At 35.9% G+C, this 16599-nt stretch overlaps 1 protein-coding gene across 6 annotated transcripts in view; it reads left to right on the top strand.

Moving 5' to 3' along the window:
* EVI5 (ecotropic viral integration site 5) overlaps window positions 1-13761 on the top strand; it is a 233956-nt gene extending 220195 nt beyond the window's left edge. For all 6 annotated transcript variants that reach the window (XM_063103863.1, XM_063103862.1, XM_063103859.1 and 3 more), the window contains one exon: window positions 10247-13761. In XM_063103863.1, coding sequence (XP_062959933.1) covers window positions 10247-10561 — 315 coding nt within the window. In that variant the 3' untranslated portion in view covers window positions 10562-13761. The remainder of the gene's footprint in view (window positions 1-10246) is intronic.
* The last annotated feature ends 2838 nt before the right edge of the window (window positions 13762-16599 follow it).

The following is a 16599-nucleotide window of genomic DNA, read 5'->3' as shown; positions in this document are numbered from 1 at the left end:
TTTCCAGCTTCTTGAGGTGTAACGTTAGGTTATTTGGAGGCTTTTTTCTTTTTTGATGTAGTCATTTATTATTATAAGTTTCCCTCTTAGAACTGCTTTTGCTGTATCCCATAGGTTCTGGTATGTTGTTTTCTTATTCATCTCCAGGAATTTTTTAATTTCCTTATTGATTTCTTCTTTGACCCATTCGTTGTTTAGGAGCATATTGTTTAATTTCCTGGTATGGTGTCTAGTGTCCCTTTTGTTGTTGATTTCTTTTTTTATTCCATTGTGGTTGGACAAGGTAATTGATATGATTTCGATTCTTTTAAATTTGTTGAGACTCATTTTGTGCCCTAACATCTGGTCTATTCTAGAGATGTTCCATGTGCTGCTGAGAAAAATGTGTATTCTGCAGCTGTTGGCTGAAATGTTCTATAAATGTTTGTTAGGTCAAGTCAGCCTATAGTGGAAATTAATTCTAATGTTTCCTGGTTAATTATCTGTCTGGATGATCTATCCTTTGCTGAAAATTGGGTATTAAAATCCCCAGCTATTATTGTGTTGGAGTCTATCTCTCCTGTTATGTCCAGTAGTAACTGCTTTATATAACTGGGTGCTCTGGAGTTGAGTGCATATGTCTTTAGAATTGTTGTCCTTTTTTTTTTTGTTTAATTTACTAAGAGTTGTTACATCTGCCTGTTGAACTGATCCCTTTATCATTATATGATGACCTTTCTTATGTTTTTTTACTTTCCTTGGCTTGAAGTCTGTTTTATCTGATGTAAGTATAGCTACTCTTGCTCTTTTTTTGGTTCCTATTTGCATGAAATATCTTTCTCCATCCCTTCACTTTCATCCATGGTGTGTGTCTTTGTCAGTTAACTGAGTTTCTTGTAGGCAACATATTGTTGGTTCTTGTTTTATAATCCACTCAGCCACTCTGTGGATTAGTATGTCTCATTAGTTTTTGTGTTACAGTTACCACGAGGCTTACAAAAAACATGTTATAGGTACAACAATTTATTTTAGACTAACAACAACTTAACTTTTATATCCAAGAAAAAAGAAAAAACTAAAGCCAACTCTACATTTTGGTGTTATTCCCCCACTTTTTGCTATTTTATTATTTCAAGTAACATCTTTTAATATTGCCTATCTCTTCTTTGGTTGTTGTATATGTTATTGTCTTGTTAGGTCTGTCCTTTAGACTTTATACTAATGTAAGTGGTTTATTTACCATCCTTACAACATTGGAGTATTCTGAGGTTGTCTGTGTATTTTCTTTACTAGTGAGTTATATACCTTCAGATGTTTTCTTTCAGATTGAAGAGCTCCCTTTAGCATTTCTTGTAAGGCAGGTCTAGTATTGATAAATTCCCTTAGCTTTTGTTTGTCAGGGAAAGACTTTATTTCTCCTTCATATTTGAAGGTTAGTTTTGCTGGTTACTGAATCCTTAACTGACAGTCTTTTTCCTTCAGCACTTTGAATATATCATCCCATTCTCTTCTGGCCTGTACAGTTTCTACTGAGAAATCTGATGAGAGATGTATTGGGGTTCTATGGAGTGTTATGTGTTTCTTTTCTCTTGCTGCTTTCAGTATTCTCTCTCTCTTTGGTTTTTAATAATTTGATTATGATGTGCCTTGTGGGATGTTCCTCTTTGGATTGAATTTGATTAGTGACCTCTGAGCTTCCTGTATCTGGATATTGTCATCTTTCTCCATACTCGGGAAATTTTCAGTCATTATTTTTCTTGAATATGACTTTTTCTTTTTCTTTTCCTTTGAGTATGCCAATTATGTGGAGGTTATTTCATTTGAGGGAGTCCCATATTTGTTGTATTTGTTTCATTTTTTCTGTTCCTCTGGATAATTTTATGTTTTGTCTTTGAGCTCACCTATTCTTTCTTCTGTTTGATTAAATCTGCCATTGGAGGTTTCTATTGAGTTTTTCAGTTCAGATAATGTATTCTTTATTTCTAGAATTTCTATTTTTTTAATTGATTTTTTTGTCAAATTTCTCATTCAGCTCCTGAATTTTTTTGCAGATATCCTTTAATTTTCTATCTGTATTTTCTTATGACTCCCTGAATATCCTTAAGAGGATTATTCTGAATTCTCTGTCAGACATTTCATAGATCTGCCTCTGATTTCATAGATTTTTTTCCTCTGTGTACATTGCTCATGCTTTGTTTCCTTTGGTGGCAACATATTTCTCTCTTCTTTCTCAGTCTTTGTGTCTTTATGCTGATGCCCAGGCATTTGAGGAGACTGGTACCTCAAATATAGGTGTTCTTTGGTTGTGTTAGACCTTTACTGGCTAACATCAGAGCTTTGTCTCTGTTCTGTGGTAGATTAATAGCTACCACCACCACTTAGACTCTGCACTGGAACTATTGTGCTGTCCTGTGGGTAGTTTCTGAGTTGGGGGAACTTCTTGTGGGGACCAGAACTTGAACTCTGTGGTTGAGCTAAATTGCTGCTTTGCTGCTGCTTCTCTGGGGAAGGGTTTTTGTGTAGATCATTAATAACTTCTGGGTCTGGGCTGTGTGGAAATTCTGGCTGGGGCTGAGTCTCTCCTGCAGATTGTGCCCCCTGCAGTTTTATTGCCCTGACCAATTTCCACAGAGACCAGCTGCCCAAACTGTTCCCAGTGTTCCCCTAGCGGGACAGCCTTTCCCCTGCACTCCATTTGCTTCCCGTGGGGCAGGCCATGAATGTGTCCCCCACAATATCTCACCCGCCTCTGGGTGTCTCCTTTCTCCAGTCAGCTGCTGTAGCTTGCTCCTGTGCAGGCCCAGGGAAGTCCTGCCAGTTGTCTTTATGGCCTGTGGGCTGGTATAGTGCACTCTGAAGCTCTCATCTCCCCTGCAGACTCCAAGAAGGTATATGCCAAGGGTGCTGCTGCATGTTTGTCCAGCTTCAATCTGTGGGTAGCAGCTACTCTTCACTTCTGTAGCAGGCTGGCTTGGAAGCAGCCAGAGGCCAGAATGATAGGCTCTGTCCCTAAACCCTCTTACCGTGGCCTCTTTCACCTTCATGAACTCTGAGGGACTCTCCTCCTCTTCACCTCCCTAGGTGGGCAGTCTTTGCTTTTCAATAGCTGTCAATTGGCTACCTCTTGATATTGGCTATCTACCATCTTGATGACGTCACTCTCAGTAATTTCTCATGCTGTTGACTTCTCTGTGGAAATACCTACAGAAAAAGAAGTATATGAAATTATTAATAATTTTGGGACAATAATTGATTATTATTTAGCATCAGTCTTTGATATTGATGAGTAATTAGACAGGCTGATCTTAAAAAGCAGAAAATTGGAAGGCTGACTGGTCTGTATCACATTTAACACAAAGAAATTAAAAATTAGTATTGGTAACACCAAAATCTCAATAGTGGCTACCCATAGGGAGTGGGACTGGAGAAACAGGAAGGATTTCCCAGTTTAAACTTACATGCCTTTTTCAGAGGAAGCATATATTTTCTTTCTTCTAAAGAATTTTTAATTTTTAAATGTTTACATTTATCATATATATAATTTAAAGAGTCAAAGAATAATTAAAAGGCTTTTATAAAAAGTCTCCTACTTGCCTTTTGTTGTTGTTTGCAGGTCATTTTTTTAAGTGCTAGTTCTTGATTTTTCAGTTTTAGGCAAACACGCAAACTTTTCATCCCTCTATTCTAATATAATGTAATGATTTTTCTTAGACTAGTATTCAGGACCTACATTATTTTGCATTTACATCATTAGGACTATATAAATGTCATTCATAGTGGAACAGCAAGCGCACATATATAGAAGAGTATACCTCTTCTCAGGCCTCTCCTTTGGAGTAGAGACCGAAGACAGGCCTGGGAAGTTTTACTTTTTACAAATTTTGAAGGTGGTCTTAACAGGGAAGTTAGAAAATAATGGAGTTTGTTTTTTTGGTTGTTTTTGTGGCTGCACTTTTTAAAAACAGCTTCATTGAGATACGATTATTTTATTTTTTATTTGACATGTATTGATTGTACCTATTTACAAGGTACACCGTTGTATTTCAATACATCTGTACAGCCTATGATGATCAAATAGGGGTAATTAGCATATTTGTCATCAAAAAAATGTATCATTTCTTTGTGATGAAAGCATTTGTGCTCCTCTCCTCTAGCCAATTGAGAATATACCATAAATTATTATTAATTATAGATGCCTAGCACTGCTGTAGACTACTAGAATTTGTCTTCCCTAGCTATGTTTTTGTATCTGTTAACCAACCTCTCTCTGTCACCACTCTCTTCTCCCCTTTCCAGCCTCCAGTAACCATAGTTCTTTTACTTCTATAAGCTCAACCTTTTTTCTTCTTTAGCTTCCACATGTGAGTGAGGACATGAAGTATTTATCTTTCTGTGCCTGACTTATTTCATTTAACCTAATACCTTCCAGGCTCATTCATGTTGCCACAAATGACAGGATTTCATTCTTCTTTATGGCTAAGTAGTATTCCATTCCACATTTTCTTTATCCATTCATCTGTGGATGGACACCTAGGTTGACTTTATATCTTGGCTATTGTGAATAGTGCTGCAGTAAACAAGGGAGTAAAGATATCTCTTTGGTATGGTTCTTTTTTTTTTTTTTTTTTTCCTCCTATGAACAAATACCCACCAATAGGATTGTTGGATCATATGGTAGTTCTAATTTTAGTTTTTGGAGGAATCTTTATACTGTTTTCCATAATGACTGTACTAATTTACATTCCCACCAGCAGTGTAGTATAAGAGTTACCTTTTCTTTGCATTCTTGTCAGTATTTGTTATCTTTTGTCTTTTTAGAATAGCCATTTTAACTGGAATGAGGTGATATCTCATTGTGGTTTTGATTTGCATTTCCCTGACGATTAGTGATGTTGAGCAGAGAGACAATTTATGTGTCATAAAGTTTTCCATTTTAAGTATAAAATTCAATAGCTTTTTATATATTTACAAAGTTGTACAGCCATAATCACAATCAATTTTAAAATATTTTTATCACCTCAGAAAGAAACATCATAACTATTTGCAGTCATTCCCTTTCTTCTCCCCTCTACTCCAGTTCTAGGCAGCCACTAAACAACTTTTTTTTTCATATAAATAGAATCATACAATATATAGTCTTTTGTATCTAGCTTCTTTCACTCAGCTTAATGTTTTTGAGGTTCTTCCATGCATCATTAGGACTTTATTCCTTTTTATTGCTAAATAGCATTCAGTTGCATGGAAACAGTGTCTTAATGTGATTGTTTTGCCTGCTTATATTTTACTCAAATGATTGTCTTAGTTTTTTCATTTGCTTGGTGTGTTCTCTTATGTGTAACTCCTCTAGTTCCATGTAGATCTCTTCTTATATGTTAATCTCCTCTGTTCAAACAATTTAGATGTTCTATTAGTTTCATCTTCTTGAAGAAATCTTTCCTTTCACCTGCTCCAATATTCTTCAGGACTGGATACCTCTAGGCCTCTACACAGCTATCATCTTTGGGGCATTTTTCATCATCCTAGGGATTCCTTTAGCCCATTTTTGTGCTGGACTTATTCTTTCCTCAATCAAAGACAAAAGATGTCTTTTTCATTCTTGGTGTACTTCATTTTGGGTGAAGAATATTAACTACCTGCTGAAAAAATGGTTTATGGGAGATAAACCATAAAAAGGTTTTATCAGATTCTCAAGTCTCATGATTGACCCAAAAGAGCCTTTTTAAAAAAGTCCTTGCAGCTTTTAATTCTTATTTTAGCCTCACACTTATTTGATAGTTTGGGTGGATATTGAAAAAATTGAAAAAATAACTATAAATTTTTTAAATGTAGGTTAGACATCATTTTTTCTCAGATTTTTAAAGGCACTGCTCCATTGTCTTTTGCAATTGAGAAGACTGATGCTATTCTGATTCTCAATCTTGTGTATAAAACATGTTTTTGTTTTTGGCTGGAAGCTCTGTCTTTTCTTTGTTTCCAGTGTCCTGAAATTTCACTGTGACGTACCATGGTATAGGTCCACTTTTATCCATTGTCCTTGACACTTGATAGGCCTTTTCAATCACAAAGCTTGTGTCTTTCAGGTTAGAGAATTTTATGTCTAAGACTTCTTTTTTTTAGAGCATCCTGTTGTTTCTTTTGCATAGATGAAGTGTCTTCAGAGGGAATAAATGATTTTTTAAAAGTTTTCTTCTCCCAGATAGTCTCTTCCCTCCTAGTTGCCTTTTTTTTTTGGTCTTCTCCTAGATGCTATCCTCAAATCTCTCATAATATTTGACTCTCTCGTCAAACTTTAAGACTGGAGAACTAAAATGCTTGTAAGTTCTGAATCCTTCGGCAGGACCTATTGACTGTGACCTTCATAGCAGGATGATGTAGCTGAGACCCTTCTTTGGGGAATCCCAAGATTAACCAGAAAAGTGTCCCTTATAATTCCAGAGAGTCCTGGTGCCTCTTTTTCCTTGGTGAATCTCAAAAGTACTTACACGCACATTCAGTGACTTTAAAACCTATATCTAATTTTACCTGGAAACATTTTTTTTTTCAGTGATATGAATGTGTTACTGGTATTTCACAATGAAAGAATTTTTGTTGTTGCTCAGTATCATGAAGGTATTCCTATATTATTTATCCAAAAATTAGTAAAGGCAATGAGCTTCAAAAGCATATGCATTCCTAGACCCTACATTTATACCAGGAGGAATTTCCAGATAAAGACTTTGTTTAAACAGAGTGTTTGTTGTGTCAACCACCAGATGGTGGAGTTGGCCCAGAACAGCTTGGTTATATACTACTGGAAAGATGTGTCTATTTGTATATACCAGACGCACACAAGGCAGATGTTCATAATGCAGAAGCACTTTTGTCCTAAATAATTAAGAATTCTATTTCAGCTAAATCAATTCCTTTCTGGCTCAGCCCCATTTGGTTTGAACAGAAGTTCTACCGCAGTGATTCTCCAACTTTAGAAGACTTGTAAAAAAATGTTGATTCTGTGGTTTCACTCTCAGGATTTAGATCTGGGGAGGGATTTTACATATTTAACAGGTATCCTCAGTACCCCGATGCAGATGATTAGTGGGTCATATTTTTAAATATGCTAATCTAAGTTTGCTACCGATAATACCCATGAAATTTGTTTGTTGTTATTTTTTCTGGAGGGAAGGGGGGTTGGGAAGGTTAATTGTCTGCTTTTTGTTGTTGTTTAAATATAATCAGCTCCTGAAAGTCTGGTGTAATAACGATAAGCAGTGCAGCATTTATATCCAGGCAGCCAAGACTCTGACACTTTAGAGAGCCCAGCTTTGGCTGCCTTCCAGCCAAATCCCACTCCACAGGATGAGGACTCCCAGAGGACATGCCCACCTGAAGCTTATGCAACCCCTTCTAGAGTGTACTCTGGGTACTCAGTACCCTGGAATTCCTTTCACAAAAACCCACTTCCAGAGCCTATACAGGCCTCCTCCCTCATCAGAACCAATGTGCATACTCCTAAGTCCAAGGGATAGTTAAGGTGTAGCTTCAGTTTTGCCAGATAATCCCTTACTTTCACCTTTTTCTTCTCTCCATCAAAAAATTCCTCTGCTTTTGCTATTCTATGTTAGCAGTCTAAAAATAAAGAGGCATTAAGTATCTCCTTTGATGTTGAGGAAAATGACCCCTCAACCTATAGTTAATTTTCTATAATTACATCTGATATGAGGCTGCAGTATTTTAACTGCAATAAATTTTGTTGGAGCAAAGAAAAGCCACAGCTTTCCAAACAATTGGGAAGTTGTGGTTCTTCTGTCGTACTCCTCCTTTATAACAGCCAGGAAGAAGGAAGACATGTGCTCCAAATTATTTCTTCAAAAGGGTCTGAGGAAAAAAGAAAGGAAGAGATTAACTGTCTTAATTTAACACTTGGAGCTATAAATCATGTGTTGCAATATGGTGATAGGATGTTGCATCAGAGTGTAGCAGTTGTAATGATGCATTGAGTATCACAACCTTGGGGAGGTCTTTGTGGCACTCTGTGCCCTTTTCCTAAAGATTCAACCCCAAGTTTAGATCCCTTCTGTTCTGCCACAAAGAAAGATATTATTTAAATTACATGGTGCCTATATAATTTTGTTCTCTTGGTCTAGGGCACAGGAATTTCTTTATAGTTCTAAGTCTGCCTGGGCCAGACATCACTGTACTGAGACCCAGCATCCCTCTTGTTTCCTGTTGTCACATACAAGCAGGGAAGTGCCAGGGTTTCTTCACTTCTTCCTGGAAGTCTGTCAGGAAAGCTGAGAGGTATTATGGCAAGGCTGTAATGCCTTTACTTTAAGAACCGTTAGTTTTGAAAGTATATGTAATATTTCCTGAATGTTTCATATGCCTTTATCTCAGGACTTGAAAGTTTGTCCCTGAGAAACAAGGATGATGGTTGATAGTAACGGTAAGGGTAGGAGACATGGGGTAGTATATTTTAACAAGATTCTTAATTGTCAGGGTTGGTATTTGGTAGATATTATTGGTTTTTGTTGTTGTTTTGGTTCTTTTTTTTTCTTTCTTTTTTTTTTTTTTTTTTTAACTCTTCTGCTCTATTGTAAGAGAAAATTCATGGTGTATGGGGAAAATAAAACAAGTGATAGAATATCAAAATTAAACTTTATATTTAAAACATAAACTCTTGAGGACAGGGCTGGTATGTAAATTATTTGTTAATGAAAGTGGTATCTGTGATGGTGGGTTTAGTGGTTTAAGGGAACTTAGGCAAAGAAGTGGCAGATGATGAAAAGAAATCACCTTTAATCCTGATAAAAACTTGTTTTGGAGAATGTGGTTTAGATTTCGATGTGACAACAGTTTTTCAATACTAAACTCTAGAATTCGTTGGACTTGCCCACCAGTAACAGATAGAATTTGACCCCCTTAGCCCTCCGCCCATGACGGTCTGCACCTGTAAGACTCTAGGGATAGAAGAGCAGACAGAGCCTGGTTCCCAAAGGTGGAAGGAGAGGGAAAAGAGCTGAGCAATGCATGCAATTCTTGTCGCCTACTCCCTGGTGAGAGAAGTTGCTCCTCCTCTTTCTGGGGAGGAGTAGGCGAGAGGAGGCAGAAATGTTATACATGACTGGCACCCCCCCCACACACACACACATACACACAGAAGGAAACATCATAAGTAGGAAGAAGCATTCCTGCCCTAACCATGACAGTGGTCTTTGAGGCATTGTAACATGATGGAGTCTCTTAGCAAATTTTAATGACTTATCATTTGTGAATTTTCAGAGTTATAGAGACATGCTCTTCAGATTGTGTGGGATAGTTTAAGAGTATGGTCTTTAAGTTATATTATCATTATATTATTTCTAGTATAATGAAGATTCAGTTTGAATCTAAACTCTGCTGTTATGTGCCCTTAGCAAGTTACTCTACCTGAGTCTCCGTTTCCTAATCTGTAGATGAGCATTGTAAAACCTACCACATAGGGGACTGCAAAATGGTGCAGCCTCTATGGAAAATGGTATGGAGGTTCCTCAAACAATTGCAGATAGATCTACCATATGACCCAGCTATCCCACTGCTGGGAATATACCCAGAGGAATGGAAATCATCAAGTCGAAGGTATACCTGTTCCCCAATGTTCATCGCAGCACTCTTTACAATAGCCAAGAGTTGGAACCAGCCCAAATGTCCATCATCAGATGAGTGGATACGGAAAATGTGGCATATCTACACAATGGAATACTACTCAGCTATAAAAAACGAATGAAATACTGCCATTTGCAACAACATGGATGGACCTAGAGAGAATTATATTAAGTGAAACAAGTCAGGCACAGAAAGAGAAATACCACATGTTCTCACTTATTGGTGGGAGCTAAAAATAAATAAATAAATTCACACACACAAAAAAACCAGGGGGGAGGGGGAAGACATAACAATTACAATTCCTTGAAGTTGATACGACAAGCAAACAGAAAGGACAGTGTTGGGTGGGAGGAGGGCGGGAGGTTTCGGTAATGGGCCACAATAATCAACCACATTGTATATGGACAAAATAAAAAAAATAAAAAAACCCTACCACATAGGACTGTTGTGATGATTCAGTTTTAAAAAGTTATGTGTCCATTGTATAACACATGGAAGGCACTCAGAAATTGGTAGTTGTTATATCTATAAATAGAAAAAAAAACCACGGTATCTTCTTTCTTAAAAATGAAACATTTGTTTTCTTGTTATGTGTGTGCTTGTGTTTCCCCATTTGAGAATATTAACTTGGATTTTGTTTTAACAGCTCAGGTGCCTAAAAGGCCAGAGGAGCTTCTCAGGCCAACCTCCTTTTGATGGAATCCACATTGTCAACCATTTAATAGGAGATGATGAATCATTCCATTCCTCCGATGAAGATTTTATAGATAATTCCTTACAGGAAAGTGGCGTTGGTTTTCCTTTGCACAGAAAATCTGTCCCGATGTCTTTGGACCCTACTGTGGCAGGTGGTAGTGAGAGTGAAACAGAAGACAGTGTGTTGGAGACCAGAGAGAGTGATCAAGTGGTTCAAAAGGAGCAGCCCCCAAGAAGAAAAGCATCGTACTCAACCACTGTCTGACCGTCACTGTGACCTAGGCTGTGGATTTCTTTAAGGGATCAGTTATCATATGATTAGGGATTTTTGAAATATATCTGTTTCATATGTACATATATATTTTTTACAATCCTATCTGCCTTTTTATCTTTGCCAGATCTTCACCACTGACTTAACTGTTGCCAGAAAGTAGATTGGAATATGGTTAATGGGTATAATAAGGTTCTAACAGTATTACTGAATATTAATATTTCTTGTTTAAAAAATGCAACCATATCTATATGGGAGAACCATTTTGAAGTTGAAAACTGTGGAAAGTTGAGTTTTCTTCAGACAAAACTGTTCTTGTGCAATATTTTATGCTCAGTGAACAAATTGTATATTTATGTTTTCAGTTTATTTTCAAGGTGGCTGTTATTTGACCAAGATGTACATCGATTACCTTGTGTTTTTGTGTTTTGGGGATTTTTTAAAATTAAAAGTACCATTTTATTAGTGGGCCACTGAAAGTTCCCAAACACAAAGCCTTTTTTCTGTATAATTTTTTAAACACAAATTAATGGCTTTTTTGAGAGTTTTAAGTTTTGTTTTCATTTCTAATTCTGTACATATGATGCTTCCATTTGTTGGTTACTGGTCAGAGTAGTACGTTAACTACCAGTATAGTGTTTATTTGTACATATTTATAAATCTGCATTACCCAACACTGAACATCATTTTATATGAGGAACCATACATGCTGCAAAATGACTGTTTTCAGCATTCTAACAGGACTTCTGTAAATAATAGGTTGAAGGAAAATTGAAATGTAAAACCAAACACTAATATTTCAATAGTTTTAGTATTTTGCTTAGCATTCAACACTAGCAGATTCATAACTGATGCCTGTTCATAGACACTATTGGTGAAATCTTTTACTTTGTGTGTATGTAACTAATAAATTTTTCATGATTAAAGAGGTTCTAGCACATACTACTTAGTGCTAATATTCTACTTAATATAATTTAAGCAATGGGCCAAGGTCCAAGATACATAGAAATTATATCTGCAAATAATCTATGAACATTATCTTCAGAGTCTTTAATCTATAGATAAAGCCATAAGAATCCTTTCCTACAAATTCTCTTTTTTTTTTTATCATTTAGATTTTTTTCCCTAGAAAACCGAATGCCTATCATTGGAGGGAATACCCAAATTACACTTATACTATGGAAAGACAACAGGAATGTATTCAATGGATACTTTTCACTCTCATTTTTGTTAGCAGCCTGTGAAAAAAATAGCCTTGGAGGGTAAAAAGAAAGTAGAATTCAGTATGTATGGAGGTACAGTTTTGCACAGTATGTTGCATGCAGAAAAAAAATTATGATGGAATGGTATAGAAGAAATGAAAATAGTTTTCTGTCTAAAACCAGGAGTTAAGCTTTATGGTACACTGTGAACTAGGCTTTTTCAGCAAAACCATTGTAGCTATTTGATTGTCTGAGAAATCATACTGAAAACATGCCCTGTGTCTGTAGCACCAGGCTAAGTTCTAGTGTTTAAGTAAGTTACTTGTGGTCACAAGCTAGTAAGTAGCAGAGCCAGGATTTTAATCCGGGCCTCTCTGACACTAAAGCTTTTGAAAAGATTCGGCTAATGAATTTCTCAATTTCCTGCTTTTCTGACAATGTGATTTAAATAAATTTGATTTAAATATGTTTCCTGAATATATATATATAGAGATAAATAGATAGTCAGATAGATGGATGAGGATCAACACTCTTAAGCTCTACACAGTTTATGAGGGTAGATACTACACTTAGAATCACCTGGTGCTTTGGAATTCTCTTTTGGGGTTCTGTACTGTCAGCCAGAAGGCTTCCAGTGCCTAAGTGAAGTGAGATGATTCATGACCACATTACTGCTTTTAGCACCACTTCAAGAAATCTCAGTGATCTAGACCAGGGGTCAGCAAACTGCAGCCCACAAGTTAGTTCTAGTCAGCTGCCTGGTTTTTACTTTTTGAAATAGTTGGGGGAAAAATTCAAAAGAATAATATTTTGTGTCACAGGAAAATTATATGAAATTCAAAGTTCAGTGTCTTTAAATAAAGTTTTACTGAAGCATACCCGTGCTTATCCAGTTACATGTTGTCTGTCGCTGCTTTGTGCTACAATGCAGAGTTGAGTAGTTGTGATAGAAACCATATGACTCACATAGCCTAAAATATTTACTGTCTGGCCCTTTACAGAATGTGTTTGCTAACCCTTGATCTAGAAGTTCTAAAATGTAGGTTTACTTCTTCAGTTTGGCTCAATAGAAGATGAAATCATATGCTTTTGCTGTTGAGCTAATGATTTGAAGATGTAAAATTTCCTGGTGGATCTTATGCTCAGAACTATTCAAAATGGAAAGTGTCGTAGTTATTTTATATGATGAAGTCTTTTGATTCCATAGAAAATTTGGAAGGATACGTGTACCTTTGGAGGAGAAGGAAAGGAAAGAATTCCAGAATCCTAGCACTGTTCTTTAAAGCATGCATCATTGACCTTTAGGATATGCTTCATTGAGTAAATGTTATAATTTGACTTAATTATAAGAACATCTTTCTAGAATCATGCTTGAATTCTAAACTTGGAAAGATATTCTTAGAGAATTTTTTAAGAACGGTTTCTGGTTAGGAATTAAGTGTTATCCATTGATAATGCTTGTAATTTGGTTAAGGGAAAACTAGAAACAGCATTCTTCTCACTCAAGGTCTTTGATTCAAACACACTTTCAAAGAGTTTAAAAATTTTCCTGGCGTTTAGGATGCAATAGAATACTATGCCCTGATTTGATTCCATTTCATTCAAATTAATATAAGTATGTTGTTCAAGACTTTGAGGTCTTGGACAATGTTCTCTTGATAGATTTTATTTAATACTGATATTTTTGTGTCATTTAAATGTTATTCAATTAAGCACTTAGAATTCAGGAATATTTGGTGGGGTGGGGGGAAGAGTATGTATGAATGAAATGACTCACAATAGGAAAACTAGCTCCCTTGGGATAGTTACCTTCCTGGTGCCATTGCTATCCTGGATTGAAATGCTAAGAGTATAAACTAGAGGTGATCTGAATAAAATGGAAATTGCACTGAGGTAATCAAACAGATCTTTTAGAGCAAGAAAATTCTTCAGCCTTTTAAAAAATTAATAGTAAACTTTTTCTTCCTGAAAAAGGAAGTCATAGATGTAAATATACACAATTTTTTTTCTTTTCCTTTTTTTTTTTTTTTGCCTAGATAATAGGCAGTCAGTGTTTGCTGACTAATTCAGACATCACATGCAAACTTACTGGCCAGTTATTTTGGAAGAAAAAAACTTTTTCTCAGTTTTGAACATGATGCAGCTTGTTAATCTCCAGATAGTGCCTTTGATTGAAAATAAGGTCTAGACATTTTTAAGTATATTATTTCTGACATCCATAAGAAATCATTTGGTTCCTCATTCTCATTTATCTTTTACATAATGCACTGTAATATTCAGAATTAAAGTAAGTTTATGAGTTGTGTCTTGGTAAAGCTGTTTTGTGACCAGTTTGATTATTGTATAATACCAGACATTGACAACTAACATTTCATGAAATCAGTGATCTACTTTTCAAAACAATGAGTTAGCTTGAAAGTTACTGCTGCTCTATCATTAACAAAACAGTAAGTTTTTAAATCAATTAGTTTTAATTCTATTGAATTTTAAATTTCTGGTTAAAGGTGGAGTGAATGCTATTTATAATCTCAAATTTTTACATCACATCCATTAATATACCTATCCCTTGTTTTCACTCCAGAGAAGAGATGACAGAATAATACATTCCATATACTACAGAGATGCAAAGTTATAATGTATTTCATTTTACTGTCGGAATTTTTTAATTGTAACATTGTATGATAACCTGAAATGTTTACTTGTGCCTTTGCTTTAAACAATTAAAGTTTTCCATTTTATAAGAATTTCTGTTTCCTTAAACTATTCAACATTAAAAGAGAAGGGACATCAAAACATTGTTAAAGAATGCTTGGCCTTATATGAAATTATCATTACTGAGGTTTGTGCTTCATGGGTACAGGGACTACATCCATCTGGTTCACACATGTATATTTAGTGCCAAACAGCGAGTCAGGTACGTGATGTGAAATCAGTAAATATTTTTCAGTTTAATGAAAGGCCAGATGTCTAGATTTGTTTCCTTCAGGAAAACGGTAATTTTGTGAAGATATCGATGGCAATATTTTCATCTCAAATTCTACTTTAGGTTATTAAATTAGCAACAAATTTAATAAATACATTCAAATATATAGAGCTTGGATATGCATATGGAGGCTATTGTAAAAGGAAAGTTATGGCTTCATCTTATCACAATGTTAATGTCATTTAGTTCAGAAGTAATAGTTCACTATATATTATGCTTTTTTTCCAAAAGGATTTATGGCATTTTATGAAGATATATGAAATATGACAAGGTAACTATAATCCAGGTTTCTCCATCTTGACACCATTGATATTTGGGGCTGAATAATTTTTTGTTATAGGAGGCTATCCTGTGCGTTATAGGATATTTAACAGCATCCTGGCCTATACCCACCAGATGCCAATAGATGCCCTCCTTCAGTTCTACAACCCGAAATGTCCCCAGACATTGCCAAATGTCAGTAGCAGGGAGGATGGAGAATGAAAATCACCCCTGGTTGAGAACCACTGCTACAAATTTAGAAGTGGATCAAGCAACAGAGCCACTAAGGCCAAACATAAAAATATATATACCTATTGAAGATGAGTCACAAATTTGACTATTTCTAGTAGTCAGTGAATAAAAGTAAAAACTGAACCACAGTAAAGCACCACTTCACACCTATTAGGACAGCTGTTAAGAAAGGAAAATAACGAGGGTTGACAAGGGTGTAGAAAAATTGGAACCCTTGTGCATTGCTGCTGGGAATGTAAAATGGTGCAGCCACTATGGAAAACAGTTTGGTGGTTCCTCAAAACAGTTAACCATAGAAATACCATATGGCCCAGCAGTTCCATTTTTAGATATATACTCAAAGCAGGGACTCAGATACTTGTGCACAATTGTTTGGTGATTCACAATAACCAAAAGGTAGAAATAACCCATATGACTATCAACAGATGAATGGGTAAATAAAATGTATGTACATATAATGGAATGTTATTTAGCCATATGAAGGAATGAAATTCCAATACATGCTACAATATGGATTAACCTTGGAAACATTGTGCTGAGTGAAATAAATCAGACACACAGAATGGTTCCACTTATATGAGATACCTAGAATAGGCAAATTTATAGAGAAAAATTGAGCAGATGTTACCAGGGGATGGGGGTTATACAAAGCTTCTGTTTGGAGTGATGAAAAAGTTCTGGAAATGGATAGTGGTGATGGTTTCACAACACTGTGCTTAATGCCACTGAATTATACACTTAAAAATGGTTATAATGGTAAAACAAACAAAAAACAGGCATGTTACGAACTTAGAGTTGGCTTATAAATTAAAGATATTCAAATAAAGATATATAGAAGAGGAAAAAGTAAATCCTGAAGAGTTATAAAACTTACAGTGCTCATGAAATTAAAAAAAAAAAATAGGTGTAGAATTCTGACATTAGACTGGAACTCGAGCTCTGTGTTGAGTAAACCTGGATAAATCACAGAAGTTCATGGCCACCTTGCTGTTCCTTGTACACACCAGACTCGCAGCCAGGGCCTTGCCCTTCCTGGAATGGTCGTCTGCCAGATACCATGAGGCTGGCTTCCTACCTCCTTCAGGCCTCTGCTCAAGTATCACCTGCACAGGAGTGCTTTTCAGACTCTTCCTTTTAAAAAGCCTATGAGAAGTCAAGCTTTACTTTTCTCCATAGCACTGATTACAGTCTGATGTCCTGCACATTTGACGTCTTCATTTGTCTATTGTTTTTCTCCTCACACTAGAATGCAAGCTTTATGAGTGCAGAGATTTTTATCTCTATCCCCAGTATGCACAAATGTGCCTTGGCTCTCAATATTTGTTGAATGAATG

The sequence above is a fragment of the Cynocephalus volans genome, chromosome 8 (genome assembly GCF_027409185.1).
Source record: "Cynocephalus volans isolate mCynVol1 chromosome 8, mCynVol1.pri, whole genome shotgun sequence".
Classification (NCBI taxonomy): Eukaryota; Metazoa; Chordata; class Mammalia; order Dermoptera; family Cynocephalidae; genus Cynocephalus; species Cynocephalus volans.
The sequence above is the reverse complement of the archived record's forward strand: the minus strand, read 5'-3'. Positions and strand labels throughout refer to the sequence as shown.